Genomic DNA, 23398 nt, shown 5'->3' with positions numbered 1-23398 from the left:
ACTTTCACTCCCAACCATTTCTATATAATGCTTATAACATCAATTGCCTTTTGATGTTGTGTATCACACTCGTATTTTGCGAAAAACATGAAAGAATTCAGTCTCCTCAATTGAAATCTTGAAATATTTTATCTGGTTAAATTGTCATTAACACATAAAAGGAAACGAACACAGCAAAACTGTCCATGTTCAGAAATTGGAGAAATCTGGACATGCCAATTGAAAGAAATGTCGATTTAGCTTATGTATAAAATGATTTCTGATGTCATGATAATGTGTCTGTCACATCTAAAGAATCCCACACATATTTGTCAGTATGTGTAGAATCCACAGGGATGGTTATGAGTTACATATGTGTGAGTGGTCGGATTGGAAACCACGTCTCTGGAGAGACAGCATGCAAGGTGCCTTAATTAGGCCACGGCATCTGAAAGAAACGACTTAACTTTCACACCATGCCTAAAATGGGTTTTCAAGAGTATATATCTTCAATTGGCTCAGCCTCTCTCTCAGTTGGCCGATTAGCTCAGCTGGTTAGAGCGCCGTGCTAATAACGCGGATGTCATGGGTTCGATCCCCATATTGGCCACGGAAGTTTTTGTGCTTGCATAGCATTTTCACTTTCACTCCCAACCATTTCTATATAATGCTTATAACATCAATTGCCTTTTGATGTTATGTATCACACTCGTATTTTGCGAAAACATGAAAGAATTCAGTCTCCTCAATTGAAATCTTGAAATATTTTATCTGGTTAAATTGTCATTAACACGTAAAAGGAAACGAACACAGCAAAGCTGTCCATGTTCAGAAATTGGAGAAATCTGGACATGCCAATTGAAAGAAATGTCGATTTAGCTTATGTATAAAATGATTTCTGATGTCATGATAATGTGTCTGTCACATCTAAAGAATCCCACACATATTTGTCAGTATGTGTAGAATCCACAGGGATGGTTATGAGTTACATATGTGTGAGTGGTCGGATTGGAAACCACGTCTCTGGGGAGATAGCATGCAAGGTGCCTTAATTAGGCCACGGCATCTGAAAGAAACGACTTAACTTTCACACCATGCCTAAAATGGGTTTTCAAGAGTATATATCTTCAATTGGCTCAGCCTCTCTCTCAGTTGGCCGATTAGCTCAGCTGGTTAGAGCGCCGTGCTAATAACGCGGATGTCATGGGTTCGATCCCCATATTGGCCACGGAAGTTTTTGTGCTTGCATAGCATTTTCACTTTCACTCCCAACCATTTCTATATAATGCTTATAACATCAATTGCCTTTTGATGTTATGTATCACACTCGTATTTTGCGAAAAACATGAAATAATTCAGTCTCCTCAATTGAAATCTTGAAATATTTTATCTGGTTAAATTGTCATTAACACATAAAAGGAAAGGAACACAGCAAAGCTGTTCATGTTCCGAAATTGGAGAAATCTGGACATGCCAATTGAAAGAAATGTCGATTTAGCTTATGTATAAAATGATTTCTGATGTCATGATAATGTGTCTGTCACATCTAAAGAATCCCACACATATTTGTCAGTATGTGTAGAATCCACAGGGATGGTTATGAGTTACATATGTGTGAGTGGTCGGATTGGAAACCACGTGTCTGGAGAGACAGCATGCAAGGTGCCTTAATTAGGCCACGGCATCTGAAAGAAACGACTTAACTTTCACACCATGCCTAAAATTGTTTTTTCAAGAGTATATATCTTCAATTGGCTCAGCCTCTCTCTCAGTTGGCCGATTAGCTCAGCTGGTTAGAGCGCCGTGCTAATAACGCGGATGTCATGGGTTCGATCCCCATATTGGACACGGAAGTTTTTGTGCTTGCATAGCATTTTCACTTTCACTCCCAACCATTTCTATATAATGCTTATAACATCAATTGCCTTTTGATGTTGTGTATCACACTCGTATTTTGCGAAAAACATGAAAGAATTCAGTCTCCTCAATTGAAATCTTGAAATATTTTATCTGGTTAAATTGTCATTAACACGTAAAAGGAAACGAACACAGCAAAGCTGTCCATGTTCAGAAATTGGAGAAATCTGGACATGCCAATTGAAAGAAATGTCGATTTAGCTTATGTATAAAATGATTTCTGATGTCATGATAATGTGTCTGTCACATCTAAAGAATCCCACACATATTTGTCAGTATGTGTAGAATCCACAGGGATGGTTATGAGTTACATATGTGTGAGTGGTCGGATTGGAAACCACGTCTCTGGAGAGACAGCATGCAAGGTGCCTTAATTAGGCCACGGCATCTGAAAGAAACGACTTAACTTTCACACCATGCCAAAAATGTTTTTTTCAAGAGTATACTCGGACCCCATGGTACCGCGGCATTCATCGTATTGCGGCATTTGTGATTTCCGATAGTTCACGCGGGACACGCCTCTTAGCGGCTGTCTTTTAATGCAAATCAGTAACCACGAAGTGCTCACTTCGTAAACAATTTCAATTTCCTCGGAATGTTCCGTCTGCTGTAAGTAAGGAGTTATTAATCAATTGATACATATTTCTGGCATCTGTTGTGATATTGCCTTACCCCCATCTATCAATGGCCAACTATATAACCCGCAGTTCCCCAAGTAAACTTTCTCTATCGACCTGAACTAGACTATCTGCATATTCATGGCGACTATTGAGGTAACGGAAGTTACGTAGTCCGCACATTTTTTCCCGCTCTGTGCCCAGAATCTATTGGGAGATCATAAGGGCCATAATGCCAAACTTAGGAATACGTTCTTCACTATTAACCAAAAGATAAATACATACTTTGGGCATACTAGGAGTGCTTTTTATATATTTATTGTTGACTTTTAACAATTTTCCATTTTGTGACAAATTATTGTCATCCACTTTTTTTTAAACAATCTTAAAATATCATTTCTGATATTTTGATGTTGACTTATAAAAATATTTTTCTCTTACTTTTCGGTAAATATGCATTGAATACCTATTGCTGATAACACATTTAGAATTTTACTTGTGCTGTCTTTGCACTTGTCTGGACAAATCACTGATGTCTGGCATGATCATATCAAGTGGTTGGTAGAATTATGTCCTCTTTTTGTCCAATTCGGACCTCCATACACAACTTTTCTCTGTACCGCGATACGATGGAGTTCTCTCCCTTGTCAAACAGAGCGCGAGGCCCGGCTTTTACTCGGAGCTACTGATGTAAATAATGAACTTTTATCAGTAAAATTTGCATTGTTTGATAACATGAATGATATCTGATACAGAGAACACGAATAAACATGAAGGTTAGTGAGTGCATTTGGTTCCGTTTAGCGTACATGACAAGTACCGCGATACCCCGAGGATGCAGGCTATATATCTTCAATTGGCTCAACCTCTCTCTCAGTTGGCCGATTAGCTCAGCTGGTTAGAGCGCCGTGCTAATAACGCGGATGTCATGGGTTCGATCCCCATATTGGCCACGGAAGTTTTTGTGCTTGCATAGCATTTTCACTTTCACTCCCAACCATTTCTATATAATGCTTATAACATCAATTGCCTTTTGATGTCATGTATCACACTCGTATTTTGCGAAAAACATGAAATAATTCAGTCTCCTCAATTGAAATCTTGAAATATTTTATCTGGTTAAATTGTCATTAACACGTAAAAGGAAACGAACACAGCAAAGCTGTCCATGTTCAGAAATTGGAGAAATCTGGACATGCCAATTGAAAGAAATGTCGATTTAGCTTATGTATAAAATGATTTCTGATGTCATGATAATGTGTCTGTCACATCTAAAGAATCCCACACATATTTGTCAGTATGTGTAGAATCCACAGGGATGGTTATGAGTTACATATGTGTGAGTGGTCGGATTGGAAACCACGTGTCTGGAGAGACAGCATGCAAGGTGCCTTAATTAGGCCACGGCATCTGAAAGAAACGACTTAACTTTCACACCATGCCTAAAATTGTTTTTTCAAGAGTATATATCTTCAATTGGCTCAGCCTCTCTCTCAGTTGGCCGATTAGCTCAGCTGGTTAGAGCGCCGTGCTAATAACGCGGATGTCATGGGTTCGATCCCCATATTGGCCACGGAAGTTTTTGTGCTTGCATAGCATTTTCACTTTCACTCCCAACCATTTCTATATAATGCTTATAACATCAATTGCCTTTTGATGTTATGTATCACACTCGTATTTTGCGAAAACATGAAATAATTCAGTCTCCTCAATTGAAATCCTGAAATATTTTATCTGGTTAAATTGTCATTAACACGTAAGAGGAAACGAACACAGCAAAGCTGTCCATGTTCAGAAATTGGAGAAATCTGGACATGCCAATTGAAAGAAATGTCGATTTAGCTTATGTATAAAATGATTTCTGATGTCATGATAATGTGTCTGTCACATCTAAAGAATCCCACACATATTTGTCAGTATGTGTAGAATCCACAGGGATGGTTATGAGTTACATATGTGTGAGTGGTCGGATTGGAAACCACGTCTCTGGGGAGACAGCATGCAAGGTGCCTTAATTAGGCCACGGCATCTGAAAGAAACGACTTAACTTTCACACCATGCCTAAAATGGGTTTTCAAGAGTATATATCTTCAATTGGCTCAGCCTCTCTCTCAGTTGGCCGATTAGCTCAGCTGGTTAGAGCGCCGTGCTAATAACGCGGATGTCATGGGTTCGATCCCCATATTGGCCACGGAAGTTTTTGTGCTTGCATAGCATTTTCACTTTCACTCCCAACCATTTCTATATAATGCTTATAACATAAATTGCCTTTTGATGTTATGTATCACACTCGTATTTTGCGAAAACATGAAATAATTCAGTCTCCTCAATTGAAATCTTGAAATATTTTATCTGGTTAAATTGTCATTAACACGTAAAAGGAAACGAACACAGCAAAGCTGTCCATGTTCAGAAATTGGAGAAATCTGGACATGCCAATTGAAAGAAATGTCGATTTAGCTTATGTATAAAATGATTTCTGATGTCATGATAATGTGTCTGTCACATCTAAAGAATCCCACACATATTTGTCAGTATGTGTAGAATCCACAGGGATGGTTATGAGTTACATATGTGTGAGTGGTCGGATTGGAAACCACGTCTCTGGAGAGACAGCATGCAAGGTGCCTTAATTAGGCCACGGCATCTGAAAGAAACGACTTAACTTTCACACCATGCCAAAAATGTTTTTTTCAAGAGTATACTCGGACCCCATGGTACCGCGGCATTCATCGTATCGCGGCATCTGTGATTTCCGATAGTTCACGCGGGACACGCCTCTTAGCGGCTGTCTTTTAATGCAAATCAGTAACCACGAAGTGCTCACTTCGTAAACAATTTCAATTTCCTCGGAATGTTCCGTCTGCTGTAAGTAAGGAGTTATTAATCAATTGATACATATTTCTGGCATCTGTTGTGATATTGCCTTACCCCCATCTATCAATGGCCAACTATATAACCCGCAGTTCCCCAAGTAAACTTTCTCTATCGACCTGAACTAGACTATCTGCATATTCATGGCGACTATTGAGGTAACGGAAGTTACGTAGTCCGCACATTTTTTCCCGCTCTGTGCCCAGAATCTATTGGGAGATCATAAGGGCCATAATGCCAGACTTAGGAATACGTTCTTCACTATTAACCAAAAGATAAATACATACTTTGGGCATACTAGGAGTGCTTTTTATATATTTATTGTTGACTTTTAACAATTTTCCATTTTGTGACAAATTATTGTCATCCACTTTTTTTAAACAATCTTAAAATATCATTTCTGATATTTTGATGTTGACTTATAAAAATATTTTTCTCTTACTTTTCGGTAAATATGCATTGAATACCTATTGCTGATAACACATTTAGAATTTTACTTGTGCTGTCTTTGCACTTGTCTGGACAAATCACTGATGTCTGGCATGATCATATTAAGTGGTTGGTAGAATTATGTCCTCTTTTTGTCCAATTCGGACCTCCATACACAACTTTTCTCTGTACCGCGATACGATGGAGTTCTCTCCCTTGTCAAACAGAGCGCGAGGCCCGGCTTTTACTCGGAGCTACTGATGTAAATAATGAACTTTTATCAGTAAAATTTGCATTGTTTGATAACATGAATGATATCTGATACAGAGAACACGAATAAACATGAAGGTTAGTGAGTGCATTTGGTTCCGTTTAGCGTACATGACAAGTACCGCGATACAACGAGGATGCAGGCTATATATCTTCAATTGGCTCAACCTCTCTCTCAGTTGGCCGATTAGCTCAGCTGGTTAGAGCGCCGTGCTAATAACGCGGATGTCATGGGTTCGATCCCCATATTGGCCACGGAAGTTTTTGTGCTTGCATAGCATTTTCACTTTCACTCCCAACCATTTCTATATAATGCTTATAACATCAATTGCCTTTTGATGTTATGTATCACACTCGTATTTTGCGAAAACATGAAATAATTCAGTCTCCTCAATTGAAATCTTGAAATATTTTATCTGGTTAAATTGTCATTAACACGTAAAAGGAAACGAACACAGCAAAGCTGTCCATGTTCAGAAATTGGAGAAATCTGGACATGCCAATTGAAAGAAATGTCGATTTAGCTTATGTATAAAATGATTTCTGATGTCATGATAATGTGTCTGTCACATCTAAAGAATCCCACACATATTTGTCAGTATGTGTAGAATCCACAGGGATGGTTATGAGTTACATATGTGTGAGTGGTCGGATTGGAAACCACGTCTCTGGAGAGACAGCATGCAAGGTGCCTTAATTAGGCCACGGCATCTGAAAGAAACGACTTAACTTTCACACCATGCCAAAAATGTTTTTTTCAAGAGTATACTCGGACCCTATGGTACCGCGGCATTCATCGTATCGCGGCATCTGTGATTTCCGATAGTTCACGCGGGACACGCCTCTTAGCGGCTGTCTTTTAATGCAAATCAGTAACCACGAAGTGCTCACTTCGTAAACAATTTCAATTTCCTCGGAATGTTCCGTCTGCTGTAAGTAAGGAGTTATTAATCAATTGATACATATTTCTGGCATCTGTTGTGATATTGCCTTACCCCCATCTATCAATGGCCAACTATATAACCCGCAGTTCCCCAAGTAAACTTTCTCTATCGACCTGAACTAGACTATCTGCATATTCATGGCGACTATTGAGGTAACGGAAGTTACGTAGTCCGCACATTTTTTCCCGCTCTGTGCCCAGAATCTATTGGGAGATCATAAGGGCCATAATGCCAGACTTAGGAATACGTTCTTCACTATTAACCAAAAGATAAATACATACTTTGGGCATACTAGGAGTGCTTTTTATATATTTATTGTTGACTTTTAACAATTTTCCATTTTGTGACAAATTATTGTCATCCACTTTTTTTTAAACAATCTTAAAATATCATTTCTGATATTTTGATGTTGACTTATAAAAATATTTTTCTCTTACTTTTCGGTAAATATGCATTGAATACCTATTGCTGATAACACATTTAGAATTTTACTTGTGCTGTCTTTGCACTTGTCTGGACAAATCACTGATGTCTGGCATGATCATATCAAGTGGTTGGTAGAATTATGTCCTCTTTTTGTCCAATTCGGACCTCCATACACAACTTTTCTCTGTACCGCGATACGATGGAGTTCTCTCCCTTGTCAAACAGAGCGCGAGGCCCGGCTTTTACTCGGAGCTACTGATGTAAATAATGAACTTTTATCAGTAAAATTTGCATTGTTTGATAACATGAATAATATCTGATTCAGAGAACACGAATAAACATGAAGGTTAGTGAGTGCATTTGGTTCCGTTTAGCGTACATGACAAGTACCGCGATACAACGAGGATGCAGGCTATATATCTTCAATTGGCTCAACCTCTCTCTCAGTTGGCCGATTAGCTCAGCTGGTTAGAGCGCCGTGCTAATAACGCGGATGGTGGTTACCTCCCTTGCTTCGGAGGTGTGTGGACGTGCTGACGATCGAGCAACACAGATTCTCAGATTAAATCGTTCACAAGTTCCGTGGAATACCAGATTTACGCTAACAAGGTAGGCAACACTTTGATATGTAGTTGTCCGAAGACCTTAAACATTTGCATGCACGTTTGTGCATGCTATTGACTTTGGTTGTCTTTGAATCTCCCACGCTCACTGGGTTCAAAATGGCGGACACCAAACAGAAGAGAAAATATCTGAAAGATTGCACTATTGAAGTGAATGTTGGTAACAACAAAGTGATTAGTGCTAGTGTATTATCTTGTGCGCTATTGGAATATGTGTCCGATGTATGGGCGTGCGTCCTAAAAGGAACAGAATGCTATGATGTCACTGTCCCAGACAGTAACGAGGCAAGGATTCTTGCAGAAACTGATGACTTGAAAATAGGAGGTACACCGATTAACTTCAGGTTACTTCATTGTGAAAGCGTCGTAGTATCATTCCTACACCTTCCACCCTACATTGATGATGAGGAAATTGAAAACATGTTGATCAAAAGGGGTATCACTTTGAAAAGTGATATTAAACACAGGACCCTGAAAGGCACTAGCATTTTTGATGGTACCAGGTATGTGCGCGTCGCTTTCCCCCCTGAGTGTAAATCCTTGCCATACTCCATGGGTTTCAACACATTAGATGGTTATCGATACTTTCGAGTGATTCATAATAATCAAGAACGATTGTGTTTTAAATGCAACTCGGGAGACCATATGGTTAAAGAATACCCAAATACCAAATGCTTTAAGTGCAACGGACATGGCCACATTGCCAAAAACTGCAACACAGAAAGAAGACTTAAACGTAGTTGTGAACTGTGCTCTCTACCTATTGGTAGCTGCAGCTGTTTCCTAGACGAGGAAGACAACGGTCAGTACAGCATGTCAGACGAGTCGGAGCAAGAAAAGGAACTAGCCCCTGAAAGGTCCTGGGATGAAGATCCTTTAGATAATGATGATACATCTGTTGAGGACTTTGAGCCTGAAGAAAAGAAAAGAAACAAAGATGGACCAATAGAGGAAAAAGGAGAAGAAAATGAAGACGAAAAACTTGATCAAGCCTCTGAAATTCCTTGTACAAATAACCGTGTTGGAGATGACATGGAGAGTGATGATAAGACAATGAGACAGTCGTTGCCTCAAGATGGACATGAAAATATAACACCTTTTAAATGGAACAAATCTTCGAAGAAAAGAGGAAGAAGAAATAAAATACAACCCAAGATCACAGACTGTGTACTTCAGAACAATGACTTAAAAAATAAATTGAGAGAAAGTAAAAAAGATGAACAAAAGAAGAAGAAAGAAGAAAAGGTTAACGATCGACGAGAAATATCTGGCGTGTCTGAGAACGGTGTATAAACTAACAATGTGTTTGTACATACATTTCATATTTATATTTGCAATGGTCACAACATGGTCATGGAATGTGAATGGACTCCGTGATGTCACAAAAATGCAAAATGTATTCTCTCTACTAACGAACTCCCATGTCAATATTGCCTTTTTGCAGGAGACCTTTTGGTCTGATGAATTCATTGAAAAATATAAATATTTATGGCCAGGAACAATTTTATACTCTAATGCTGGTAATGCTAGAAAAGGAGTTGCTCTTTTGATCTCTCCTGACTTTGAAGAAAAGGTGGCCATGCTTGAAAAAGACATTGATGGAAGACTACTAAAGGCGTCTCTATCTCTTGAAGATAAAACAGTGATTTTATTAAATGTGTATGCCCCAAACGATCCTAGAGAGAGAATACTATTTTTCAATGATTTAATGAAATGGGTTAATCATGAGCATTTAATTTGCGCTGGAGATTTTAATGAAATTCTTGATCCTTCACTTGATAAAGGTCCCAATAACACAACATTTAACATCCAAAGTAGCAATGTGTTAAACACCTTTCTTCACAAAAACAACCTAATTGATATATGGCGGTACAAGAACTATGACAAAAAAGAGTTTTCTCGAATACAGTCTGTATTAGGAGTTATTAAACAATCTCGGATCGATCTGATATTTGTTTCAAGAAACCTTATTTCAAATATGAACAACTGTTACATTAGATATTCCTCTGTGAGTGATCACAATATTGTTGTATCAAGGTTAGACTTTTCTCCTATAGAAAGGGGTCCTGGTGTATGGATTTTTAATAATCAGCTTCTTGACGATTGCACATTCTATCAAAAGATCACTGAAATGATAGAAGAGGCAAAAGGGTGCCCTTTACTTAAAACTGAACCATTGATATGGTGGGATAACTCAAAATATCAGTTCAAAAAGTTTTCCAGGTATTATGCATCCAAAAAAAGCAATCACGAAAAAGCTGATTATTTTAAAATTCAAAATAAGCTTAGAATAGAATATCATAAGATATCCTCCATTCCTGGCTATGTATCTTCTGTTTTACAATCAATAGAAAATGAGCTGGAGACATACGAGATTAACAAATGCAAAGGAGCCATTCTCAGGTCAAAGGCCCAGTGGACGCTCGATTCCGACAGAAATACCTCATACATTTTTAAATCTAGAAAAAACAAAACAGCAAGCAAACTCGATCAAAGAATTATTCAGAGGAGACGGTACAATAGCCAACAACACAGAGGATATCTTGGATACTGCTCAACAATTTTACTCCTCTTTATTCACTGCTGAACACTGTAATGTAGAAAAACAACAGGACATTGTTAATAATATCAAGGACAAGCTTTCCGAGTATGAGAGGAATTCATGCGAAGTACATATTTCTCAGAGTGAGCTTACCGTGGCACTCAAAGGTATGCAGAAAAATAAATCACCAGGACCAGATGGTCTAACAGTTGAGTTTTATTTGAAGTTTTGGAACATTTTATGCCCCTTCTTCATACAAGTTGTTGATTGTGTACACAAAGAAAACAGTCTTTCACGTACCATGAAAAAGAGCATAATTAGTTTATTTTATAAAAAGAAAGGTGACAAGAGAGACATTAAATGTTACAGGCCTATTTCATTGATAAATGTAGATCGTAAACTAATATCCAGAGTGTTGTCATTAAGATTACGAACTGTCATGTCCTCAATTGTCTCCCCTGAACAATCTTGCTGTGTACCAGGAAGAGACATAGCTAACAACCTTCACTCCCTAAGAGATGTTATTGACATTGTAAATAATCGTGATGATGATGATTCATATCTCATCAAAATAGATCAAGAGAAAGCTTTTGACAGGGTCTCACATCAATACTTATTTCAAATTCTCAGAAAATTTAACTTTGGAGATTTCTTCATTTCATGGATTAAAATTCTCTATACTGATATACATAGTTCTGTTAAATGCAATGGCCATTTGACGCCTTATTTTCCTTTAACTCGTGGTGTTCGTCAAGGAGATCCAATGAGCTCCATGCTGTACGTTTTGGTGTCTGAGCCACTTAATCTCCTAGTTAAGAACAATCCTGAAATCCACGGAATAAGTATCAACAATGACATTTATTCTTTGATATATCAACATGCTGATGACACTTCAATCACTGTTTCAGATGTCAACTCCGTCGAAGAAACATTTAGCACAGTTAACTCATACTGTGAAGGAACGGGAGCAAAAATCAACATCGAAAAATCAGAAGTTTTGTTGTTGGGTAAAAATAACCTTCGTGACTGTTCAATCAACGTCCCGGTTAAAATCAAAAAAGATTGTGTTGAAATATTAGGCATTTATTTCGGCAAGGATAAAGCAATGTGTGAAACGTTGAATTGGAGAAAGAAAATGGACAAAATTCAAACATTGTTAAATTCATGGTTACGTAGACAACTTACTCTACAGGGTAGAGCAGTTGTAATAAATATCCTTATGAGTTCCCGCTTATGGTATGCGTTTACTGTACTACCTGTCCCACAATGGGTTGAGCATAGATTTACTCATATGTTTAGTAAATTCTTGTGGCACAATAAAACTGCCAAAATAACATCAGTTACCTGTATTGGTATTTGTTTAGATGGTGGTCTGAATATACCAAAGTTGTGTTTTAAAAAATATGCACTGAGACTTAAGTTGCTGAGGGCTTTTGCTAATTCCCAGCTTAATTGTATTTGGAAACAAACAATGCTATATTTTATGTCACATCTTCTGAAAATGCACTTGGGAATTCATGTTTTATCTCTTGAACATAATAAGGGTGATTTACAAGACATAAGCCCATTTTATGCTGAGCTATTATCTGCATGGAATGAAATTACTGGAGGGAAAAGACCCTTGCTTCAAAATGTAGATGATATCATGAATCAACCACTTTTCAAAAATCCATTAATTACTTTCAATGGAAAAACTCTAATGTTTCAATCGTTTATTTCAAGTGGAATTATTTGTATTAAACATATTTGTTTTGAAGTAATTCCAAAATTCATGTCCTCACAAATTATTGTAGACATTGTACATGATACTTTACCTGAAATGGACAAAAACACTATACAACAATGCTATGCAATCATTTTATACGCGCTTCCATCAGAATGGAAAAATATCATTTTGTCTGATGTTGGCAAAAACCTTCCCTCTGGAGACATCTTCTGCACGATTGATGGACAGGACATGTCAGTTGAAGTTTTAACAGCTAAATTTTGCTACGAAATATTCAGACAAAAACACTTCAAAAAGCCAGTTGCTATTTCTTTTTGGAATAATATTGCTTTGGACATTAATTGGAAAGATATTTGGCTGAATGTGTGGCAGAAAGATAAATCAACAGACTCTATACAGTTGGATTTTAAAATTGCTCACAATATTATCTTTACATATGATAAACTGTGCAAAATTGGATTGTCAAACACTGATGTTTGTCCTGTGTGTCAAAATGAAACAGAGGACATTTTACATTTGTTTATCTTCTGCCAAGAGTTATCTTCCTTGCAATCTCTATTAATTGACATGTTGACAGATGTTTGTCAAGATTCAGGGTTTAGTCTTGGACAATTAAATCTCTGGTTACTGTTTGGATTCCTGCCAGAAAAGAAGTTGTCATGTAAACCGTTCATGAACATTGTATTGTCAATATATCGCATTGCTGTATTTAAAAGAAGAGTTATAATGAGTCAGGAAACAATCTCATTTCACATGAAAGCTTTTTTCAAATCTTTGATTAAGCGGCATTTCAGCTTTTTGTTGTTTCACTATTCAAAAGTGAATCAATTACATATCTATTTTCAAAGATATATAATGACCAATACATTTATCACATTAGATGGAAATGAGATTGTTCTCAAACCTCCTCTAGAATAGAAACATGTAACGTATAAAGAACGTGTTCAATCTGCATTCATCTTTTTGCATCTGTAAAGACGTGTTTAGATAATCAAATGTAAAAGACTATTTCTCATATTTTCTTTCTGTAGAATCGGAATGTTATCCACTGCCACCCTACTTCTGTGATAACCATTTTATTTTTGTGGTGGCAGTGTCAGCACTGACTGCGTTTGTATTATATTCCTGTGAATAAACTTTATCAAGAAAAAAAAAAGAGCGCCGTGCTAATAACGCGGATGTCATGGGTTCGATCCCCATATTGGCCACGGAAGTTTTTGTGCTTGCATTTCATTTTCACTTTCACTCCCAACCATTTCTATATAATGCTTATAACAATCAATTGCCTTTTGATGTTATGTTTCACACCATGCCTAAAATGGGGTTTTCAAGAGTCTATATCTTCAATTGGCTCAGCCTCTCTCTCAGTTGGCCGATTAGCTCAGCTGGTTAGAGCGCCGTGCTAATAACGCGGATGTCATGGGTTCGATCCCCATATTGGCCACGGAAGTTTTTGTGCTTGCATTGCATTTTCACTTTCACTCCCAACCATTTCTATATAATGCTTATAACAATCAATTGCCTTTTGATGTTATGTATCACACTCGTATTTTGCGAAAAACATGAAATAATTCAGTCTCCTCAATTGAAAGTTTGAAATATTTTATCTGGTTAAATTGTCATTAACACATAAAAGGAAAGGAACACAGCAAAGCTGTTCATGTTCCGAAATTGGAGAAATCTGGACATGCCAATTGAAAGAAATGACGATTTAGCTTATGTATAAAATGATTTCTGATGTCATGATAATGTGTCTGTCACTTCTAAAGAATCCCACACATATTTGTCAGTACGTGTAGAAGCCAGAGGGATGGTTATGAGTTACATATGTGTGAGTGGTCGGATTGGAAACCACGTCTCTGGAGAGACAGCATGCAAGGTGCCTTATGCCACGCTATCTGAAAGAAACGTCTTAACTTTCACACCATGCCTAAAATGGGTTTTTCAAGAGTATATATCTTCAATTGGCTCAGCCTCTCTCTCAGTTGGCCGATTAGCTCAGCTGGTTAGAGCGCCGTGCTAATAACGCGGATGTCATGGGTTCGATCCCCATATTGGCCACGGAAGTTTTTGTGCTTGCATTGCATTTTCACTTTCACTCCCAACCATTTCTATATAATGCTTATAACAATCAATTGCCTTTTGATGTTATGTATCACACTCGTATTTTGCGAAAAACATGAAATAATTCAGTCTCCTCTATTGAAATCTTGAAATATTTTATCTGGTTAAATTGTCATTAACACATAAAAGGAAAGGAACACAGCAAAGCTGTTCATGTTCCGAAATTGGAGAAATCTGGACATGCCAATTGAAAGAAATGTCGATTTAGCTTATGTATAAAATAATTTCTGATGTCATATGTTAATGTGTCTGTCACTTCTAAAGAATCCCACACATATTTGTCAGTACGTGTAGAAGCCACAGGGATGGTTATGAGTTACATATGTGTGAGTGGTCGGATTGGAAACCACGTCTCTGGAGAGACAGCATGCAAGGTGCCTTATGCCACGCTATCTGAAAGAAACGTCTTAACTTTCACACCATGCCTAAAATGGGTTTTTCAAGAGTATATATCTTCAATTGGCTCAGCCTCTCTCTCTTAGTTGGCCGATTAGCTCAGCTGGTTAGAGCGCCGTGCTAATAAGGCGGATGTCATGGGTTCGATCCCCATATTGGCCACGGAAGTTTTTGTGCTTGCATTGCATTTTCACTTTCACTCCCAACCATTTCTATATAATGCTTATAACAATCAATTGCCTTTTGATGTTATGTTTCACACCATGCCTAAAATTGTTTTTTTCAAGAGTATATATCTTCAATTGGCTCAGCCTCTCTCTCAGTTGGCCGATTAGCTCAGCTGGTTAGAGCGCCGTGCTAATAACGCGGATGTCATGGGTTCGATCCCCATATTGGCCACGGATGTATTTGTGCTTGCATTGCATTTTCACTTTCACTCCCAACCATTTCTATATAATGCTTATAACAATCAATTGCCTTTTGATGTTATGTATCACACTCGTATTTTGCAAAAAACATGAAATAATTCAGTCTCCTCAATTGAAATCTTGAAATATTTTATCTGGTTAAATTGTCATTAACACATAAAAGGAAAGGAACACAGCAAAGCTGTTCATGTTCCGAAATTGGAGAAATCTGGACATGCCAATTGAAAGAAATGTCGATTTAGCTTATGTATAAAATGATTTCTGATGTCATGATAATGTGTCTGTCACTTCTAAAGAATCCCAGACATATTTGTCAGTACGTGTAGAAGCCACAGGGATGGTTATGAGTTACATATGTGTGAGTGGTCGGATTGGAAACCACGTCTCTGGAGAGACAGCATGCAAGGTGCCTTATGCCACGCTATCTGAAAGAAACGTCTTAACTTTCACACCATGCCTAAAATGGGTTTTTCAAGAGTATATATCTTCAATTGGCTCAGCCTCTCTCTCAGTTGGCCGATTAGCTCAGCTGGTTAGAGCGCCGTGCTAATAACGCGGATGTCATGGGTTCGATCCCCATATTGGCCACGGAAGTTTTTGTGCTTGCATTGCATTTTCACTTTCACTCCCAACCATTTCTATATAATGCTTATAACAATCAATTGCCTTTTGATGTTATGTATCACACTCGTATTTTGCGAAAAACATGAAATAATTCAGTCTCCTCTATTGAAATCTTGAAATATTTTATCTGGTTAAATTGTCATTAACACATAAAAGGAAAGGAACACAGCAAAGCTGTTCATGTTCCGAAATTGGAGAAATCTGGACATGCCAATTGAAAGAAATGTCGATTTAGCTTATGTATAAAATAATTTCTGATGTCATATGTTAATGTGTCTGTCACTTCTAAAGAATCCCACACATATTTGTCAGTACGTGTAGAAGCCAGAGGGATGGTTATGAGTTACATATGTGTGAGTGGTCGGATTGGAAACCACGTCTCTGGAGAGACAGCATGCAAGGTGCCTTATGCCACGCTATCTGAAAGAAACGTCTTAACTTTCACACCATGCCTAAAATGGGTTTTTCAAGAGTATATATCTTCAATTGGCTCACCTCTCTCTCAGTTGGCCGATTAGCTCAGCTGGTTAGAGCGCCGTGCTAATAAGGCGGATGTCATGGGTTCGATCCCCATATTGGCCACGGAAGTTTTTGTGCTTGCATTGCATTTTCACTTTCACTCCAGACCATTTCTATATAATGCTTATAACAATCAATTGCCTTTTGATGTTATGTATCACACTCGTATTTTGCGAAAAACATGAAATAATTCAGTCTCCTCTATTGAAATCTTGAAATATTTTATCTGGTTAAATTGTCATTAACACATAAAAGGAAAGGAACACAGCAAAGCTGTTCATGTTCAGAAATTGGAGAAATCTGGACATGCCAATTGAAAGAAATGTCGATTTAGCTTATGTATAAAATAATTTCTGATGTCATATGTTAATGTGTCTGTCACTTCTAAAGAATCCCACACATATTTGTCAGTACGTGTAGAAGCCACAGGGATGGTTATGAGTTACATATGTGTGAGTGGTCGGATTGGAAACCACGTCTCTGGAGAGACAGCATGCAAGGTGCCTTATGCCACGCTATCTGAAAGAAACGTCTTAACTTTCACACCATGCCTAAAATGGGTTTTTCAAGAGTATATATCTTCAATTGGCTCAGCCTCTTTCTCAGTTGGCCGATTAGCTCAGCTGGTTAGAGCGCCGTGCTAATAAGGCGGATGTCATGGGTTCGATCCCCATATTGGCCACGGAAGTTTTTGTGCTTGCATTGCATTTTCACTTTCACTCCCAACCATTTCTATATAATGCTTATAACAATCAATTGCCTTTTGATGTTATGTTTCACACCATGCCTAAAATTGTTTTTTTCAAGAGTATATATCTTCAATTGGCTCAGCCTCTCTCTCAGTTGGCCGATTAGCTCAGCTGGTTAGAGCGCCGTGCTAATAACGCGGATGTCATGGGTTCGATCCCCATATTGGCCACGGAAGTTTTTGTGCTTGCATTGCATATTCACTTTCACTCCCAACCATTTCTATATAATGCTTATAACAATCAATTGCCTTTTGATGTTATGTATCACACTCGTATTTTGCAAAAAACATGAAATAATTCAGTCTCCTCTATTGAAATCTTGAAATATTTTATCTGGTTAAATTGTCATTAACACATAAAAGGAAAGGAACACAGCAAAGCTGTTCATGTTCCGAAATTGGAGAAATCTGGACATGCCAATTGAAAGAAATGTCGATTTAGCTTATGTATAAAATAATTTCTGATGTCATATGTTAATGTGTCTGTCACTTCTAAAGAATCCCAGACATATTTGTCAGTACGTGTAGAAGCCACAGGGATGGTTATGAGTTACATATGTGTGAGTGGTCGGATTGGAAACCACGTCTCTGGAGAGACAGCATGCAAGGTGCCTTATGCCACGCTATCTGAAAGAAACGTCTTAACTTTCACACCATGCCTAAAATGGGTTTTTCAAGAGTATATATCTTCAATTGGCTCACCTCTCTCTCAGTTGGCCGATTAGCTCAGCTGGTTAGAGCGCCGTGCTAATAACGCGGATGTCATGGGTTCGATCCCCATATTGGCCACGGAAGTTTTTGTGCTTGCATTGCATTTTCACTTTCACTCCAGACCATTTCTATATAATGCTTATAACAATCAATTGCCTTTTGATGTTATGTATCACACTCGTATTTTGCGAAAAACATGAAATAATTCAGTCTCCTCTATTGAAATCTTGAAATATTTTATCTGGTTAAATTGTCATTAACACATAAAAGGAAAGGAACACAGCAAAGCTGTTCATGTTCAGAAATTGGAGAAATCTGGACATGCCAATTGAAAGAAATGTCGATTTAGCTTATGTATAAAATAATTTCTGATGTCATATGTTAATGTGTCTGTCACTTCTAAAGAATCCCACACATATTTGTCAGTACGTGTAGAAGCCACAGGGATGGTTATGAGTTACATATGTGTGAGTGGTCGGATTGGAAACCACGTCTCTGGAGAGACAGCATGCAAGGTGCCTTATGCCACGCTATCTGAAAGAAACGTCTTAACTTTCACACCATGCCTAAAATGGGTTTTTCAAGAGTATATATCTTCAATTGGCTCAGCCTCTCTCTCAGTTGGCCGATTAGCTCAGCTGGTTAGAGCGCCGTGCTAATAACGCGGATGTCATGGGTTCGATCCCCATATTGGCCACAGAAGTTTTTGTGCTTGTATTGCATTTTCACTTTCACTCCCAACCATTTCTATATAATGCTTATAACAATCAATTGCCTTTTGATGTTATGTATCACACTCGTATTTTGCGAAAAACATGAAATAATTCAGTCTCCTCAATTGAAATCTTGAAATATTTTATCTGGTTAAATTGTCATTAACACATAAAAGGAAAGGAACACAGCAAAGCTGTTCATGTTCCGAAATTGGAGAAATCTGGACATGCCAATTGAAAGAAATGTCGATTTAGCTTATGTATAAAATAATTTCTGATGTCATATGTTAATGTGTCTGTCACTTCTAAAGAATCCCAGACATATTTGTCAGTACGTGTAGAAGCCACAAGGATGGTTATGAGTTACATATGTGTGAGTGGTCGGATTGGAAACCACGTCTCTGGAGAGACAGCATGCAAGGTGCCTTATGCCACGCTATCTGAAAGAAACGTCTTAACTTTCACACCATACCTAAAATGGGTTTTTCAAGAGTATATATCTTCAATTGGCTCAGCCTCTTTCTCAGTTGGCCGATTAGCTCAGCTGGTTAGAGCGCCGTGCTAATAACGCGGATGTCATGGGTTCGATCCCCATATTGGCCACGGAAGTTTTTGTGCTTGCATTGCATTTTCACTTTCACCCCCAACCATTTCTATATAATGCTTATAACAATCAATTGCCTTTTGATGTTATGTTTCACACCATGCCTAAAATTGTTTTTTTCAAGAGTATATATCTTCAATTGGCTCAGCCTCTCTCTCAGTTGGCCGATTAGCTCAGCTGGTTAGAGCGCCGTGCTGGCCTCCCTTGTGAAGTCACAACGTGGAAGGATATTGCAAGTGCTCTGCTATTTATTGTAAGTACTTCTATCTTTGTGGAAATATTTGACTGTTGTTATGAAGGTGTGTTCATATATGTTTCAAGATTACATCTGAACGAGTAATTGGAGAAAATAGAAACTATGAGCCACCAGGCTGGGGGGCAAAGGCAACCCCCTAGTCAGGTCATCAACAACAATGGCCGCCATCGTGTTTATCAAAAAGAAAACATTGTTCGGGTTCATTATGACAACCAGATTCGCCCTAAAGCATTTGAGCTTTGCAAGGTGTTGGAGCAGGAACTTGGAGACAATACTGTGTACTGCTGTACACCTAGAAATAACAATTATTTTGAAATTACTCTGGCGGAAAATGCGCTAGTAAAATCACTTGGAGAGTCTGTTGTAGTTGATAATCAAATATACAAACTTTCGCCTCTCGTGAATAACAGAGTTGTAGTTTCATTTATGAACTTGCCCAGCTATACCACAGATGAGGAAATTAGAAACGTCCTACATGCGTTTGGAATAATTGAAGTGGATACCATCCACAGGAGGAAAATCCATGGCACTAATTGGGAAGATGGTACAAGATATACACAAGTAAAATTTCCAACAGGGATCCGCAGTCTTCCCTATAGCGTCAAATTCAGGACACATGAAGGTTTTGATTTTTTCAGAGTTATTCACAATGAGCAAATCAAAGTATGCTACCACTGCCTTTCAGACCAACACGAAAAAAAGATGTGTCCAAACATTGTATGCAGGAACTGCGGGAACCAAGGACATCTTCAAAATAACTGTCGTGTTCCAAAATGTCATAGATGTAAACTGAAACCGGTAGAGTGTGATTGCTATGGGTATGATGATGTTTCTGATGACATTGATAACGATAATCATGATGATCATGATAAGGATGAGGAAAATGACGTTGATATTGGCATCATGGACACAGAGACGGATGCAACTCTAGCAAGGTGGCCTATTCGTGATGAAGTATCAATTGAAGATGACAAAGATCAAGAAAGGGTGGATGGAATTGTAGATGTCCCCGAGGAAGACAACGAGGAAAGGTCACAAGATAAATATGTAACCAATTTTGTGACTGACTCAAACAATGAAACACAAAATATTGTCAATGAACTACTATTTGAAATCGTTGACAGAAGTTTACATGTTGGCAAATGTAGTTCTGATGCCAAAAAACATGTATCTCCTTGTAGTGCTCACTTAGTGAATGATGTAACAGACACACTGTTAGATATTGTACAGAAAGTTAATCTTAAACATCATGACAATAGTGAGGTTGTAGATGTTCATGATGGCATGGCAGTCTCGAATGAGATCAATCACAATGTTCTTTCACAGCCATACCGTGGGGATGGTGCCCCAGGAAGCGTGAAAGGGAAATGGAAAATATCCAAGCCCGATGAAGAGGTAATTAGGGCACATGTTGGGGGAAGAGCCCCTAGAAAAAAGAATGTTGTTAAATCTCGAAAAGGGAAAAAATATAGATGAAACACATGTTGAAGTATAATATGCATCTCTCATTGCTCATCATGTTCAGTATATGGTCATGGAATGTCAATGGTTTGAGAGATGTTGGTAAATTTGAAAAAGTGATGTCACTTATAAATAGTTCACATGTTGATATAGCATTCTTACAGGAAACGTTTTGGGACCGAACATTTGTTGAAAACTATCAACATATGTGGGCCGGGAAAATTTTATTTAGTAACTCAACCAACATAAATCGCAGGGGTGTAGCTATATTAGTATCCAAAAATTTTCAACATGAAGTTAGAATGATAGCACACGATTCTGAAGGCAGACTATTAAAAGCAGAAATTGATGTGGATGATAAAAAATATTATTTACTCAATGTTTATGCTCCTAATGGTTTAGAAGAAAAGTTAACATTTTACAAAGAGCTAGAAGGATGGTTAGAACCAAGTAATATGTTTGTAGGGGGAGATTTTAATGATATAGTAGATCCTGTTTTGGATAAAGGCATTAACAATAAAACATTCAATCTAAGAAGTAGTGACACTCTTATTTCCATAATTCAAAAATATTGTATGGTTGATGTATGGAGACACAAAAATTATGATAAAAAGGAGTTCTCCCGAACCCAAACAGTAAATGGTGTTTTAAAACAATCCAGAATTGACTTTTTTCTCTTATCCAGACATCTTTTACATAGTGTTATACATTGTTATATCAAATACTGTAAAATGAGCGATCACAACATTGTTTCACTGAAGGTTGATTTCAGTAACATAGAAAAGGGTCCAGGAGTTTGGATTTTTAATAATCAGCTGTTAGAAGATGGTATCTTTTATAATAAAATTCGTCATATTATTGAGGAAGCAAAAGTATGTCCACTTTTTACATCAGAGCCACTTATGTGGTGGGACAACTTGAAATATCAATTTAAAAAGTTTTCAAAATCTTATTCAAGCAAAAAAAGTAGACTGGCAAAAAATGATTATTACAACATTCAAAATAAACTTAGAATTGAATATCAAAAATTAGCTTCAATACCGGGGTATCAATCTACACAACTATGTGATTTAGAAAATAAATTAGAAGAATATGACAACAACACCTGTAGGGGTGCTATCTTGAGATCAAAAGCACAGTTTACTCTTGAATCTGACAGATGCACTTCTTATTTCTTGAATTTGGAAAAGTCAAAACAGCAAGCTAATTCAATCAAAGAACTTATAACTGAAGATGGAACAACGATACGGAATACAGAGGACATTATAGACACAGCACAATCATTTTATGCCAAGTTATATACAGATGAGGGATTTGATCAAGTAAAAGAACAAGTAGTTGTAAACATGATTCAGAAATCGATTAATAATGAACAAAAAGTTAAATGCGATCTTCCAATTTCTGAAAAACAGTTGACAGAGGCACTGAAAGGAATGAAACATAACAAGACACCAGGTCCAGATGGTTTAACTGTTGAATTCTTCCTCAAGTTTTGGGAGATTTTATGTCCTCTTTTCCATCATGTTACACAGAGTATCTTTGAAGAGAAGGAATTATCTCGTTCTATGAAAACCAGTATTATCAGCTTATTCTATAAAAATAAAGGTGATAAAAGAGATTTAAAATGTTACAGACCTATTTCACTGATCAATGTTGACTGTAAATTAATATCACGCACATTGTCTCTTAGACTCAAGTCTGTAATGTCAGATATTATCTCCCCTGAACAATCCTGCTGTGTACCAGGGAGAGACATTGCACACAATTTACATTCGGTCAGGGATGTAGTTGATATAGTGGATAGTGAAGATAAAGATGCATTTTTAATTAAAGTAGATCAAGAGAAAGCTTTCGATAGAGTTTCACATAATTACTTATTGGATATTTTACAAAAATTCAATTTTGGGAATAATTTTATATCCTGGATTAGAATTTTGTATACAGACATTAAAAGTTCTGTCAAGTGTAATGGGCATTTAAGTCCATATTTCAAACTATCCCGTGGAGTAAGGCAAGGGGACCCGATGAGTTCCATGCTGTTTGTGCTTATTTCTGAACCATCAAATTTGTTAATAAAAGAGAACCCACATATTCAAGGCATCAACATTGGCAATGTTTCATCTTTAATATATCAACATGCCGATGACACTACTATTACAGTGTGCAACTCACAGTCAGTGGAAAATACTTTTGAAACAATTAAATATTATTGCGAAGCAACTCAAGCCAAGATCAATTTACAAAAGTCGGAGGTGTTACTTCTTGGTAAAGCCAAGTTCAATAAATGTAACATTAGTCTTCCCGTGAAAGTTAAAAAAGATTGTGTTGAACTTCTGGGAATATATCTTGGCTCTGACTTGGCCACTTGTGAGACACTAAATTGGACGAAAAAGATAAATAAAATTCAAACTCTACTTAATTCATGGATTCAACGTCAACTCACACTGCAGGGCAGAGCCACGGTTTT

The 23398-nt window shown here is 37.5% G+C and overlaps 1 protein-coding gene and 18 non-coding genes across 19 annotated transcripts; all 19 read left to right on the top strand.

Annotated features, from left to right (window-relative positions):
- Positions 1–515: 515 nt before the first annotated feature.
- On the top strand, positions 516–589 carry Trnai-aau (transfer RNA isoleucine (anticodon AAU)). Its single transcript has one exon. It is a non-coding gene; the product is annotated as a tRNA-Ile (tRNA).
- Positions 590–1133: 544 nt separating this feature from the next.
- Positions 1134–1207, top strand: Trnai-aau (transfer RNA isoleucine (anticodon AAU)). The gene has a single exon. It is a non-coding gene; the product is annotated as a tRNA-Ile (tRNA).
- Positions 1208–1753: 546 nt separating this feature from the next.
- Positions 1754–1827, top strand: Trnai-aau (transfer RNA isoleucine (anticodon AAU)). Its single transcript has one exon. It is a non-coding gene; the product is annotated as a tRNA-Ile (tRNA).
- Positions 1828–3392: 1565 nt separating this feature from the next.
- On the top strand, positions 3393–3466 carry Trnai-aau (transfer RNA isoleucine (anticodon AAU)). The gene has a single exon. It is a non-coding gene; the product is annotated as a tRNA-Ile (tRNA).
- A 546-nt stretch (positions 3467–4012) lies between these two features.
- On the top strand, positions 4013–4086 carry Trnai-aau (transfer RNA isoleucine (anticodon AAU)). Its single transcript has one exon. It is a non-coding gene; the product is annotated as a tRNA-Ile (tRNA).
- A 544-nt stretch (positions 4087–4630) lies between these two features.
- On the top strand, positions 4631–4704 carry Trnai-aau (transfer RNA isoleucine (anticodon AAU)). The gene has a single exon. It is a non-coding gene; the product is annotated as a tRNA-Ile (tRNA).
- Positions 4705–6267: 1563 nt separating this feature from the next.
- On the top strand, positions 6268–6341 carry Trnai-aau (transfer RNA isoleucine (anticodon AAU)). Its single transcript has one exon. It is a non-coding gene; the product is annotated as a tRNA-Ile (tRNA).
- Positions 6342–8724: 2383 nt separating this feature from the next.
- On the top strand, positions 8725–9372 carry LOC139477321 (uncharacterized). The gene has a single exon (XM_071259874.1). The coding sequence runs from the start codon at positions 8725–8727 to the stop codon at positions 9370–9372; it is 648 nt and encodes a 215-aa protein (XP_071115975.1).
- Positions 9373–13717: 4345 nt separating this feature from the next.
- Trnai-aau (transfer RNA isoleucine (anticodon AAU)) lies at positions 13718–13791 on the top strand. The gene has a single exon. It is a non-coding gene; the product is annotated as a tRNA-Ile (tRNA).
- Positions 13792–14334: 543 nt separating this feature from the next.
- Positions 14335–14408, top strand: Trnai-aau (transfer RNA isoleucine (anticodon AAU)). Its single transcript has one exon. It is a non-coding gene; the product is annotated as a tRNA-Ile (tRNA).
- Positions 14409–14955: 547 nt separating this feature from the next.
- Positions 14956–15029, top strand: Trnai-aau (transfer RNA isoleucine (anticodon AAU)). The gene has a single exon. It is a non-coding gene; the product is annotated as a tRNA-Ile (tRNA).
- Positions 15030–15192: 163 nt separating this feature from the next.
- Positions 15193–15266, top strand: Trnai-aau (transfer RNA isoleucine (anticodon AAU)). The gene has a single exon. It is a non-coding gene; the product is annotated as a tRNA-Ile (tRNA).
- Positions 15267–15809: 543 nt separating this feature from the next.
- On the top strand, positions 15810–15883 carry Trnai-aau (transfer RNA isoleucine (anticodon AAU)). The gene has a single exon. It is a non-coding gene; the product is annotated as a tRNA-Ile (tRNA).
- Positions 15884–16427: 544 nt separating this feature from the next.
- On the top strand, positions 16428–16501 carry Trnai-aau (transfer RNA isoleucine (anticodon AAU)). Its single transcript has one exon. It is a non-coding gene; the product is annotated as a tRNA-Ile (tRNA).
- Positions 16502–17046: 545 nt separating this feature from the next.
- On the top strand, positions 17047–17120 carry Trnai-aau (transfer RNA isoleucine (anticodon AAU)). The gene has a single exon. It is a non-coding gene; the product is annotated as a tRNA-Ile (tRNA).
- A 163-nt stretch (positions 17121–17283) lies between these two features.
- Positions 17284–17357, top strand: Trnai-aau (transfer RNA isoleucine (anticodon AAU)). Its single transcript has one exon. It is a non-coding gene; the product is annotated as a tRNA-Ile (tRNA).
- A 544-nt stretch (positions 17358–17901) lies between these two features.
- Positions 17902–17975, top strand: Trnai-aau (transfer RNA isoleucine (anticodon AAU)). Its single transcript has one exon. It is a non-coding gene; the product is annotated as a tRNA-Ile (tRNA).
- Positions 17976–18520: 545 nt separating this feature from the next.
- Trnai-aau (transfer RNA isoleucine (anticodon AAU)) lies at positions 18521–18594 on the top strand. The gene has a single exon. It is a non-coding gene; the product is annotated as a tRNA-Ile (tRNA).
- Positions 18595–19139: 545 nt separating this feature from the next.
- On the top strand, positions 19140–19213 carry Trnai-aau (transfer RNA isoleucine (anticodon AAU)). Its single transcript has one exon. It is a non-coding gene; the product is annotated as a tRNA-Ile (tRNA).
- The last annotated feature ends 4185 nt before the right edge of the window (positions 19214–23398 follow it).

This window comes from Haliotis cracherodii, unplaced genomic scaffold, assembly GCF_022045235.1.
Source record: "Haliotis cracherodii isolate W230 unplaced genomic scaffold, xgHalCrac1.p SCAF_33, whole genome shotgun sequence".
NCBI classification, from domain to species: Eukaryota; Metazoa; Mollusca; class Gastropoda; order Lepetellida; family Haliotidae; genus Haliotis; species Haliotis cracherodii.
Note: the sequence above shows the minus strand (reverse complement) of the source record. Positions and strands in the feature narration are given on the sequence as shown.

What these genes read in the sequence shown, in the direction of transcription:
- LOC139477321 (XM_071259874.1), top strand. Translation starts at nt 8,725, where the DNA reads ATGGTTAAAGAATACCCAAATACCAAATGCTTTAAGTGCAACGGACAT.